The sequence below is a fragment of the Capra hircus genome, chromosome 5 (assembly GCF_001704415.2).
Source record: "Capra hircus breed San Clemente chromosome 5, ASM170441v1, whole genome shotgun sequence".
Lineage (NCBI taxonomy): Eukaryota > Metazoa > Chordata > Mammalia > Artiodactyla > Bovidae > Capra > Capra hircus.
In genome coordinates, this window is record NC_030812.1 from 62,576,337 (window position 1) to 62,590,139 (window position 13,803).

General features: G+C 34.6%; 1 protein-coding gene across 10 annotated transcripts in view; it reads right to left on the reverse strand.

Moving 5' to 3' along the window:
• Positions 1-13,803, reverse strand: part of ANKS1B (ankyrin repeat and sterile alpha motif domain containing 1B) — a 1,150,317-nt gene that overhangs the window by 980,745 nt on the left and 155,769 nt on the right. For all 10 annotated transcript variants that reach the window (XM_013964004.2, XM_018048142.1, XM_005680487.3 and 7 more), the window contains exons 2-3: positions 13,194-13,274; positions 2,161-2,317 (exon numbers count right to left, since the gene is read on the reverse strand). In XM_013964004.2, the coding sequence (XP_013819458.1) occupies positions 2,161-2,317; positions 13,194-13,274 (238 nt within the window). The remainder of the gene's footprint in view (positions 1-2,160; positions 2,318-13,193; positions 13,275-13,803) is intronic.

Genomic DNA, 13,803 nt, shown 5'->3' on the forward strand with positions numbered 1-13,803 from the left:
GATAATGTAGATGAAGTACTCTGCACAATGCCTGGCATATAGTACGCACTCCATAAGTGATAGGGTTTATGATGTAACACTAGTGCACTATTGTGGAGGATGGTGAAATTATAGAGATCTGAGTCCAAGTCTCAGTTTAAGTCACTCAGTAATGTGTGAACTTATGTGTGTTACTTAGCTTTACTGAGCCTGATTCCCTGTCTATAAAATGGAAGTGATAACAATCACTTCAGAGAATTGTGAGAATTAAATAACATATTGTAGGTAAAACTGCCCGGTTATCAGAAGTCTCAGTAAATGTTCATTATCGTTTTCATTCCTGCCCTCTATTGCTTAAATACATAAAGGTATATAATTAATTAGTATACTTCTGTCCCATTTGGAGGGGGGAGTATGGAATAAAGCTAAAATCAAAATTTACCTATGAAAGCAAAATTCCTACATCAGAAACTTTTAGAAGAAATAACATTGAATGAGAGATCTATGTTAGTACTAAAGGAGTATGTACATAATAACAAACAAAAATATGGAAAACACGGTATTAAAAAATCTTAAAAAATTTCAACTCATCTAAAATAGAAACCACAACATAAAGTAATAAAATTTAAAACAGAATTTTGAAGTCCAATCTCCTAAAAAAATTTTTTTTATATTTAAATTGATTTATTCAACATCACAGAAAATAACAGTTTTTCTATGCTATTTAAAATCTTCAATATTCAAATGTAAATGTTGGTTAGGGTTTTTTTTCCTTATTTTCATGTCATTTAAAAAATATTGTTTGTAGAAACTAATATTCCATTGTTTAACCTTGGTTTGTTTTTCCGTCTTATTACTTTAGGTTTGCTTTGGGCATTCAGTTTTAAGAATAACCACCAGATGGCTCATCCCACCAATGATCTTTTAACTTGGTTTTCTGAGGAACAGGCAACATTCTCATATATTTCATTTTTAGCATAATAAATAAAGACAGCCATATCCATCATCTGATAAAGACTTGAATTCACTATTCTCATAAAAATATTCTGTATTTTGTAACATGAAAACATAGACATTTTATTGTGATATATATTAACAAGATATTTTTCCAATTAATAAAACATTTTTACTGATTAGTTCTTTACACAACTGTATTTTTATGTAAGAAAAATATTATATTTTCTTCCCTTTGCTGTATACAGCTATGAAGTATTCATTTTTAATCTGAATTAGGGTCAAGTGTCTGCAAAGTCTGTACCCATATGAACAATATGCTAATTGTACTATATTAGAGGCGCTTGCCCTAGAGTAACCTTCTTGCCTCCATACTGGACAGCGGCCAACCTGCAGCTTAATGCCTTGTTTGTAATTCAATTGTTGGGCTGCACGCTGGTTTTCAAATATAGTTGTACAAAATGGGAACAGTAGGGGGCATGCAGAGCTCGTTTGTTATCATACTGTACTAGAGGACTATATTTTACTTTCTGGAATCTGTGGTCTTATTTATTTAGAACACTGAGAATGGCATTATTTTTAAATATATGCATTAAGTGTAACATGGATACTATGTAGTTGCAAATATTTTGACTGTCTGTCAGTTTCATCCTGCTGCTGTATTTTACTGAACTTACTCTAGCCATACGTGTGTGTGTGTGTGTATGTGTGTGTGTGTGTGTGTGTGTGTGTGTGTACAGGAAATTTTTTATTTAATATGTGACTGGCAACTGCATACATTGTATTTGCATTTTAATTCACAAAATAGCACTTAATATAAAAGTGCTGTGTAAATGGTAAAGTATTATACAAATGATAGCTATCATCATTGTTCTAGCATCTAAAATTTTATTAAGAAAAACTACTTTTACATTATGAATGTGAATTGTTTTATCTTTAAATATTCAATAGCTATAAAATGGATGCTCATGTAAGGCAGGCAAAAATACTAGAACTACTCATTTATGTGGGATTTTCTTATTAACAAATATCTTTACAAATGTCCAACTTAGTGCTATTGTACCTATAAACAAATGCCAAAGAAGTTTTCAAATATCTCCTTTAGCAAATTCAGCAGTAGGATCATCTTTGGCAGGGTAATGACAGAAATAACCACTTTTTCAATGTGGCTTTGACTTCACAAAACTCTCAAAAATCACAGCATGAGCAAATACTTGAGAGACGCACCTGTTCATTGACTCTGGAATGTGATGGTCCATGATGAATAAGAATCTTCACAATTTCCACATCTCCTTTCCAGGCAGCCAGGTGAATAGGAAAATAACCTTTGTTGTCTGCTACATTTGTTGATGCCTCATATTGAAGCAGTTTGAGAACTATGTCCCTAAGAAGGAAAAAAAATACAACAGAAGAAAATATGCTGAACAATACGGCTACTATTGAACAGATAATCATAAAAGTATATTAGATACTGACTAGAAATTTAGAGTAATCATTCAAACTATCACCACCACCACCACCACCACACACACACACACACACATACACACACAGCATTCATTGACTGACTCATACAAGTACTAGAGATCTTTTGGGCAAAATGTATCTAATTTTATTAACCGAATGAATTTAGTAAAATAACAGTATACCTCTTCACATCTTTTTTAAAAATGGAGTATTCCCAGATAACTTATATCTGAAATTTAGTCCGAAGGAAGACCTGAGGTGCAAGCAAACACCCTGTTTACAAACAAAAAGTTATCATCCTGCTAAAAGACATTTAGGAAATTATACATCATTCCGATAGAGAACTAGAATAAAGGATTGAAGATTCATATAAAAGAGAAAGCAGCACAGTAGGAAAGAGACCCTGAAAGGTTGAAAAAAAATTAAAAACTTTCAGCCATGGCACAGGACATACTTTGAATGTGTGTTGTTTATACTTGTATACTGTTTCACTTTCCTCCTCCAAGCCTAAGAAATTATTTTAAGAGGGAAATTCATTTATGAGACAAGTTCTATCACTGAAGCAATTACTCTAATGACAAGATTTCAGAGAAAATAAACCCCATTTTAACATTTCTTTTCTAAAAATAGTATTATTTTATAAGTCCTGAATTTAAAGGACTTGAATGTAAAGTACCAGTTACACAAGTGAAAGTATTAGTCGCTCAGTCATGTCTGACTCTTCGCGACCCCATGGACTGTAGTCCACCAGGCTCCTCTACCCATAGAATTCTCCAGGCAAGAATACTGGAGTGGATTGCCATTCCCTTCTCCAGGGGATCTTGTCAACCCAGGGACAGGGATAGAACCGAGAGATCGAACCCAGGTTTCCTGTATTACAGGCAGATTCTTTACCATATGAGCCACCAAGGAAGCCCAGCTATGCAAACTACCAATAATATGACCACTAGAGTATCAGTTAGTCTTATTTTTCTTTTTCTTTCCTGTAGAAAATAATAATAGTGCCTATTGCTCAACACAGGTAAGAACATTAAATAACATAAAAGAGAAGCCATTCAATGAATAGTAAAACACTATACAAATATTAGTTCTTGCCCCAAGTAAAAATAAAATTCTTTAAAAGTAAAACCTGCTTCCTTCAAATCACCTTTGGAAAAACAGTCTGAAAATCAGAAGGAAACCTGAAGTTTGCCCAGTTTCTATGCATCTTCTCACCTCTCCACCACGTAAGAGTTTTATATAAGCTCTTCCATTCTCAAATAAGTAACTTACAAAGTGGTGAAAATGATTCAATATTTGAGAATAACAAAAGCAGCTAAGAATCAGAAGATCTGGTTTGAAGTCTTAACTCTCTAATACTTAGTTACTTGGTGTGTGTGTGTGTACCTGTGTGTGCTCAACCACTTCAGTCGTGTTCGACTCTTTTTTTGTAATTAATTGATTTATTTTAATTGGAGGCTAATTTCTTTACAGTACTGTAGTGGTTTTTGCCATACACTGACATGAATCAGCCATGGGTGTACATATGTCCCCCATCCTGAACCCCACTCCCATCTCCTTCCCCATTCCATCCCTCAGGGTCATCCCAGTGCTCCGGCCCTGACCACCCTGTCTCATGCATCAAACCTGGACTGGTGATCTATTTCACATGTGGTAATATACATGTTTCAGTGCTATTCTCTCAAATCATCCCACCCTCGCCTTCTCCCAGAGAGTCCAAAAGTCTGTTCTTTATCTGTGTATCTTTTGCTGTCTCGCATATAGGGTCATCATTACCACCTTTCTAAATTCCATATATATGCATTAATATACTGTATTGGTGTTTTTCTTTCTGGCTTACTTCACTCTGTATAATAAGCTCCAGTTTCATCAACCTCATTAGAACTGATTCAAATGCATTCTTTTTAATAGCTGAGTAATATTCCATTGTGTGTACCACAGTTTTCTTATCCATTTGTCTGCCAATGGACATTTAGGTTGCTTCCATGTCCTAGCTATTGTAAACAGTGCTGCGATGAACATTGGGGTACATGTGTCTCTTTCAATTCTGGTTTCTTGGTGTGTATGCCCAGGAGTAGGATTAGTGGGTCATATGGCAGTTCTATTTCCAGTTTTTAAGGAATCTCCACACTGTTCTCCATAGTGGCTATACCAGTTTGTGTTCCCACCAACAGTGTAAGAGGGTTCCCTTTTCTCCACACCCTCTCCAGCATTTATTGCTTGTAGACTTTTGGATAGCAGCCATTCTGACTGGCTTGAAATGGTATTTCATTGTGGTTTTGATTTGCATTTCTCTGATAATGAGTGACGTTGAGCATCTTTTCATGTGTTTGTTAGCCGTCTGTATGTCTTCTTTGGAGAAATGTCTGTTTAGTTCTTTGGCCCATTTTTTGATTGGGTCATTTATTTTTCTGGAATTGAGCTGCAGGAGCTGCTTGTATATTTTTGAGTTTAATTCTTTGTCAGTTGCTTCATTTGCTATTATTTTCTCCCATTCTGAAGGCTGTCTTTTCACCTTGCTTATAGTTTCCTTCATTGTGCAAAAGCTTTTAAGTTTAATTAGGTCCCATTTGTTTATTTTTGCTTTTATTTCCATTACTCTGGGAGGTGGGTCATAAAGAATCCTGCTGTGATTTAATGTCAGAGAGTGTTTTGCCTATGTTTTCCTCTAGTAGTTTTATAGTTTCTGGTCTTACATTTAGATCTTTAATCCATTTTGAGTTTATTTTTGTGTATGGTGTTAGAAAGTGTTCTAGTTTTATTCTTTTACAAGTGATTGACCAGTTTTCCCCGCACCAATTGTTAAAGAGATTGTCTTTTCTCCATTGTATATTCTTGCCTCCTTTGTCAAAGATAAGGTGTCCATAGGTGTGTGGCTTTATTTCTGGGCTTTCTATTTTGTTCCATTGATCTATACTTCTGTCTTTGTGCCAGTACCATACTGTCTTGATGACTGTTGCTTTGTAGTAGAGCCTGAAGTCAGGCAGGTTGATTCCTCCAGTTCCATTCTTCTTTCTCAAGATTGCTTTGGCTATTCAAGTTTCTTTTTTTTTTTTTTTTTTTTTTTTTTTGTATTTCATACAAATTGTGAAATTATTTGTTCTAGTTTTCTGAAAAATACCATTGGTAGCTTGATAGGGATTGCATTGAATCTATAGATTGCTTTGGGTAATTCACTCATTTTCACTATATTGATTCTTCTGATCCATGAACAATATTTCTCCATCTATTTGGGTCATCTTTGATTTCTTTCATCAGCATTTTATGGTTGTAATCCTATAGATGGTAGCCTGTCAGGCTCATCTGTCCATGGAATTCTCCCGGCAAAGATACTAGAGTAGGTTGCCATGCCTGCCCCCAGGGAATCTTCCCCGCCCAGGGGTCAAAGCTGCATCTTATGCAGCTCCTGCATTGCAGGCAGATTCTTTACCAATCTTGGACAATTCAAATAACCTCTGTCTCTCTTTCAGACACTGTTAAAATGGAATTTAGAGATTACATATAGCTGCTGGCCTAAAAGGGTTGTGGTATGAACCAAATGAGAAATGAATATTACTGTAAAACTGTATACAATTAAAAACTATTCTTAAAGCTATTTACTGCAATACTAAACAATTTTTGCCTTCTTTTTTCTTTAACTGAAATATATTAGTATTTAAATAAAAGGTAAAATAACACCAAGGGAAGCATTGTTCAATACATGGGAGTGGTCAGTAGAATTTAATCTTACCGAAAAAAAAAAAAAAAAGCCTTCTACAAATCCATATATTAAAAAGGGACAATTATGTGAAGGGTTTTAATTTCATTCACCAATGCCTAAGCAAATCAAAAAGAATTTTGAAACTTCTAAAACATTTCCTTTCTAAGAGGAAAGAGGAAAATTTGATGGAGTGATCAATACTATTTTCTTTTACTCTCAAATCCTTCAGAATTTCATTTGTTCTTGGGCTCAGTTTTTGTTGACATTTTCAAATAATGTATGTGATATGCATTTATTATCAAGAAGAGTTATGATATAGTGAAAAAACTGACCATCTCACTAATTATTTGTACTGTGTAAGTTACTACCACCTAATATGTAAATCAGAAAAGAATAATCTGCATGTTTATAAAATTGTCTTTGGTGAACACCAAGATTCTAAATAAATACTATTATTTATATTTAAGTTTTTTAGCTTATTTTATTACATAAATATTCTATAAAATTTATTTTTTAATTTAAATGTATTTAAAATCTTTTCTCTTATTCAGAGATACCAGCTAATGAACTGGGTGAACTCAGATTTCTAATATAAAAACATATTTTTGAAATATAAAGTTATATCTTTGGTCAAATGAGTGCCTATTGGTCTCATTGAAACTTAAGCAAAATATTAATCAATAGAGTATCATTAATCTTTTTTATGATATATCCATGTATACCACAAGTAATATGTATTATACAGGCCTTTTTCATCCAGGCTTATCAAGAACAAATTAAATTTCAGTTACTTTCTTTAATGTCTAAACAAGAAGAGTAGTTGTTTTTGGTTTTGGGGGTAGTTGGTTTTGGGGAGGGATATAATTGAAATATAACATGATTTTAGTTTCAAGTGTACACCATAATGATCTTATACACTGCAAACTTATCAACATGATGAGCCTAGTTAACTTCTCTTTTTTTACTTTTATTTAAGTTGCATCTTATATCTTCCAAAAGTATCATGAATATGTTGACTGTGCTTGGTTATCTGGCATAAAATATTAAGTTGTATTGATGAAAACTGTCTATAAGCTAGCAAGCAGAAAATACCTATATCTTAAACCTAAAGTGGTAATCTTTCTTACAGCATTTGACAAAAAATTCTCCAAAACACTAAAATAAATGTAATTGATGAGATCACAGAAAAAATAATTCCATTTCCCAGGAACAAAACAAAATACCCAATTAAGTTTAATAATAATTCAGTTTAAATCACTGCAACATTTTGCAGCTTGAGGTTAAAAGTGTATGATCAGGTAAAAAATAGGAATTCTAAAAGTATTGATTTTTGCTATCATGTTTAATTTGTTTCATTTTTTGATAGACATAAATAATACTTCTGATTAGTATGAAATGTCTTTTAAGAAGTTCAGTATACATTCTAAGCAAAATTAAATTAATTGGGAAGATTCAACATTCAAATTTCTTTACCTCAACAGCAAGTTTCTCTACAGTTAACCCAAGAAGTTTATTTCATTTCATCCTCCTGTGTTTGCAATGTTCATCACAGCACTGTTTATAATAGCCAGGACATGGAAGCAACCTAGATGTCCATCAGCAGATGAATGGATAAAAAAGCTGTGGTACATATACACCATGGAGTATTACTCAGCCATTAAAAAGAATACATTTGAATCAGTTCTAATGAGGTGGATGAAACTGGAGCCTATTATACAGAGTGAAGTAAGCCAGAAAGAAAAACACCATTATAGTATACTAACACATATATATGGAATTTAGAAAGATGGTAACGATAACCCTGAATGCAACATAGCAAAAGAGACACAGATGTATAGAACAGTCTTTTGGACTTTGTGGGAGAGGGCAAGGGTGGGATGATTTGGGAGAATGGCATTGAAACATATATAATATCATATATGAAATGAATCGTCAGTCCAGGTTTGAGGCATGATACAGGGTGCTCAGGGCTGATACACTGGGATGACCCAGAGTGATGGGATGGGGAGGAAATTGGGAGGAGGGTTCAGGATGGGGAACACACGTACACCTGTGGCAGATTCATGTCAATGTATGGCAAAACCAATAAAATATTGTAAAGTAGAAAAAAAAAGTTTAAAAAACAAACAAAAAATTTTGAAATAAATGCAAATCATCTTCATATGGATGTAATAAGCTAATGACATGCAAATTATCTATTAATAAACTAATGAAATTCTCAAAGTCATTAAGGCCCTTTTGATTTCAGACTTTCTTGAAGATTTTATTTCTCTTTTTTGGAAATAAAGTTGCAACTATGCTCAATGTGGTCAGAAGACTTTAGGACAATACACTTCATTTTCTAACTGGAGCTCCTTTATATACTGAATTCATTCTCACAGATTTATTTCCAGATAAAGCGAATAAAGTCAAATTTAACTAGTTAATATTCTAATCCAAGAAAGAAGCAATCAACCAACGATATTTGTAGGTGATTCAAAGAGCAACTTCATGGACTAGATTATATAAATTTTTAGAGGAAGTGCCCTTCTTTCATTAGAAAGCCTATTCTGAGCAAACCAAAGGTATAGCAGATAGTTTACCATCTAGAGTCTAGACCCAATTTGAGATACAATCTTGATTATAGATAATGGAGGATTATCTATAATTGAATCCTTGTCTAGAATTCAAGCATTAACATTTAAAGAATCAAAAGCAAGAACAGAAAATAACCCCACACATATCAAATAACAAACATATTTCAAAGATACAATAACAATTTATTACTGACATTTTCCAAAACAGCATCCAAGAATCACAATGTACCAAACATAGTTTAATGAGATGAAACTTAACAAGAAAATAAAACCAGCAATTTTCTAAGAGAGAAATCAGAATGAAATATGAACATACAAGTTTAGTAAAACTTTATAGGGATTATTACTATAATAAGATTATTATTTTAAAAGACAGAAAAGAAAGAGCAAAGAAAAGAAGGAAAGAGGAAGAGAGGGAAAGAGGAGAAGAGAAGGGAAGAAAGGAGGGAGTAAAAAAAGGTAGGAGGAAGTGGAGGAAAGAAGAGAGGAAGTTGGCTATTTCAGAAGAAATTGCTATTGCTATTCAGAAGAGAATTAATTAAAGTAATAAAATTTGCAAAAATATATGAGAGAGACAATGAATCCTCCATATTTTAAAAAGAAAAAGAAGAAAAGATAAATCTCTAGCCTATCTACTGAAATAATTTATTTACAATAATTGCCAGTTAAATTTGTTCTACTGACTGCTTTTTCTATCATTTAAAAGTAACAATTTTCTCATCTGTAATTACAAATGACTCAGGAAATCACCAAGAGTACAATTTCTATTGTGTCCTGATTTGGCTGAGTGGAGACGAATTTTTCATTGTGAAATAATGTATTTCAGGTATATAAAATATTGTTCCATTTGTGGGATAACTAGCTGTGATAAACAAGACTCTCAATAAAACATACAAAATAGTGAGGATACAGTCTTAATTTGCAGTGTGAAGGCCACAGATTATATACTGGAGGAAAGGGGAAAGCATGTGCCCAAAGCAAATGAATAAAGTATAAGACCCTGTAACATTTCTTCTAGCTCTATAACTCCATGAACTTCCCTGGTGGCTCAGTCCATAAAGAAACTGCCTGCAATGCAGGAGACCCAGGTTCTATTCCTGGGTTGGGAAGATCCCCTGGAGAAGCAAACAGCAACCCATTCCAGTATTCTTGCCTAGAGAATCCCATGGATAGAGGAGCCCGGTGGGCTACAGACCATGGGGTCCAAAGAGTTGGACATGACTGAGCAACTAACACTTTCAGCCTAGAAACCATGTTTATGAAAACAATCTAAAGTTGATGGATGCAACAGCAGCAGAAACAAGGATAGAAATTAAGTGTTTCTATGCTGACTACTAAGGCTTGCTTGGGAGGAATACAGCATAATGTTTCATTACCTATTTGAAGGGAGAATACCAAAGATGAAGAAAAGGAAAACCATTGTCCTCTGGCTCTGAGGTATATTCTATGACAAGTTTTTATTCTACAAATATCTTTTCTTATGGCAATATTTAAATAAGCATTCCGTGAGAATACACTACTTGATGATAATGGGAGGCAGCCAGAAATACATAATGTGACAGAGAAAAACCAACAAGAAATTAGAACACTGATGTGCATACAGTCACAGAGGGATATAATGTAAATTACAGGTAAAAGTATACACTCGGACTCTAGATACAGCCCCACCTTGATGATTAAGTGGCCACTAAGTCACTTATCCAGTATGGTCTTGTTTCTCCATCTATAAAATAAAAGAAGTAATGAAGGTAGGATAGAATAAATGATCTCTAACTTTAAAAGTCCTTGATAATTTAAATAATTTAAAATCAAGAATTCTTTCTAGATGAAAATCCAAATTTCAGAACTGTAACATCATAGTACCTAACTGAGCCACAAATAACAAAATATTATATCATAAAATGTTACAATTAGAAGGAATATGGTGTATTCAGTACATTTGAACTGAGGCATAAAGAGGTTAATTAAATGGCTCAAGGTCATATAACTGGCAGGGAGGGAGAGATGGGATTAGAATTTTCCTACTTTTTTCCAATACCTGTATGATGACACTAAGTAAAATCTTTCTCTTCTGGGAAAGTAAGAGGGAGGGAACACTATCTGAGTGGTTTTGTTAAAAAAAAAAAAAAAGAAAGAAAGAAAATTAAAAGAAAAATGATACCTTCAGATGAAAGCAAAGCAGAGATATATAATCCTCAGAGAACATCTGCAATTAAAGATCTTAAAAGAAATATAGTCAAATTCCCATCTCTTTATGATAAGCTTAATGACTGCTATTCAATTCACCTAAATTATCCTCACTTTGTACACTGCCAATAAAACTGAAAATTGTGCAAGAGGCCTCAGAGAAATATATCTTAATGGTTAGAACTTCATAGGATGTCACATATAAACCAAAAACATTTACTTAAAAGCACTGAAAATCAAGAAAGGGACATTTGGGTACAATATTATTTTGAAAAATAATGCCAAGCTGAGGCAGAACAAAAAAGTTGTATAGCTCAAATAGTCAAGCCCAAGATCTTCCATCCATTATACTTGATAGCTTGTCTTCCCAGGTGGGACTAAGAAATATGGTTCCACCAGAGCCACTGAATCCACAACTAAGATGGCCAAAGAAGTCAGCTTGGGCTGATTTGATTGACTTCCCTCCTGATGACTCAGGTATGAAGAAGAATAAATAGCAATTTCTTTAAAAGACTCAGATGGTAAGGATCTGGGCACATTTTCTGCTCTAGAGAAGGATAGCAATATAGCTGAAAAAGACTCGGCAAAATAAAAAGTTCTAAGTTCAGTGGTATAAGGTGACATTACATAGAATAAGGACTGGATGAATAAAATTGTAATTTGGGAATTCCAATACTAAGGACCTAAGTGATGAAACATTAAGTCTATGATATTTTACATAATTAAAATATTCTTCAAGCGGAATGATAATGTTCAATTTATGCAATAAGTTTTAAGGTAAACATGTCATAATGATAAATAATGACAAAAATGGTAAGGTCCACGTGATAATCAAATCTAATGAGAATATGAGAGCTTTAAGATCATTAAGTGTAATCAAGTATAACTAAGTCCTTTGTATCTCAATTCACAGAATGAAAGAAATGTTAAATGCAAAATTAAAAGATAACTAGCAGTAATTTTGGAGGCTTTCCAGGTGGCTCAGTGGTAAAAGAATCCGCTTGCAATTCAGGAGACGCAGGTTTGATCCCTGAGTCAGGAAGAACCCCTGGATAAGGGAATGGCAACCCACTCCAGTATTCTTGCCTGGGAAATCCCATGGACAGAGGAGCCTGGTGGGCTACAGTCCATAGCGTTGTAAACAGGCAGACACGACTTAGTGACTTAGCACACTATAGTAATTTTAAGGCAGTAATTACCATGTTTAAAACAACTGAAGTGAAACGAAATGATCCAGATCCAAAAAGACTAACTTGAATCATTAAAGCAAAGGAAAAACAGATAGGAGAGGAGACACATGAACAAGGTCACCTTTCTTCTGATGAAGGACGACGGAACATTTGACTCATTCAGAGGACTCCTCACACTTTGTCACTAAACCATTAGGTTTCCTGGCTAAAACACTGTCAATAAAATAGTGTTGATGGTTATACATTTTTTTCACTCTCCATATCGTAGACTATCACATTATTTGAAATATAAGACATTCCACAGGTTAAAGAGGTTTAAAACCCAAGAGACTATTCATGAATGACAAAGAGAAAGCATGTTAGCTTAGTTTGAGGATTTCAAAGAGGTTTGTGAAAGTGGCCATGGCTTATAAGAGCAAGACTCTACTAAAAGAGTTCATTCTTAATGAATAACCCTATCATTTGTGAAGACACCCCAGAAAGTAGGGAGGCATCATTAAGTGGTTTATCCCATCAGTCCCTAATCTTTTGGCACCAGGGACTAGTTTCATAGAAGATAATTTTTCCATGGACCCAGGGAGTGGGGAGAAGGGTGGTTTGGGGATGATTCTCACAAGGAGCACGCAACCTAGATCCCTTACATGCACAGTAGGGTTCATGCTCCTATGAGAATCTAATGAATGTCACTGACCTAACAGGAGGCAGAGTTTAGGCATTAATGTGAGTAATGGGGAGAGTCTGTAAATACAGACAAGCTTTGCTCACTCTCCTGCCTCTCTCCTCCTGCTGTGCAGCCTGCTTCCTAACAGGCCATGGACCGGTACCCATCTGTGGCCCAGGGGTTGGGAACCCCTGATTTATCCCATTCCCATGCCAAATGTACACGTGACTAACATGGTCCTGGCACTTCTTCCATTTTCCCTGTGTGATCTTTGACTTGATCTGCACTCTGCACATACTCATCCTCAGCAACATTCTTACCACTTTCAACATGTCAAGGGTTGAACACCTGGTGCTTCTCCAAATTCATCTAAGCCTAGGGGACTCACGGCAACATGAGACAGGAACCATCAGACGTAATTAACTTCATCACATGTAACTAAATACACACAGATTCCAGTCCAAATAAGTGGCACTTACTTATGTCCATTTAAGGCTGCATGGTGTAAAGCCGTGTAACCCGAACTGTCTGTGCAGTTCACATTGGGGCCTCGCCAGATGCTGCAAATAAAGCACAAGCACACAGTTAACAGGGGAGCAGAATTGTGCTTTGCAAAACAGAAGGAAGCCTGATAGTCTCACAGTTGGCAGCATGTTTCATATGAGGATTTTACTCATGTAGAAAACAACTGCCACCTTTCCTGCACTCCCCTCAGAACAATATCTTTATTCATTTATGATTCAGAGAAGTTATTAGTGAATATAGCTACCATTAGAAATTATTAGCAAATGCAGACCCCCTGGTATACCTTAAATTTGGACCCCAAAATTCCCTGTCACTTTCAGTCATTACTTAAATATTGGATGCAATTAACATTCAACTACTATATTCTTTACCAAGAAGAAAGATTTAAGTCACCTGCCTCCTCCTTTTCAACACACTCATTCTGAGATGGCAGTGGTTTACATAAGTTATATTTTTGCATATGGAAAGAAAATAAACACTTCTTGCTGTTCCATTGCTACCAAGAGAATGTAAAACACATTTCACCCTTGAAGATATAATTAGATTTGATTATCACAAACCATA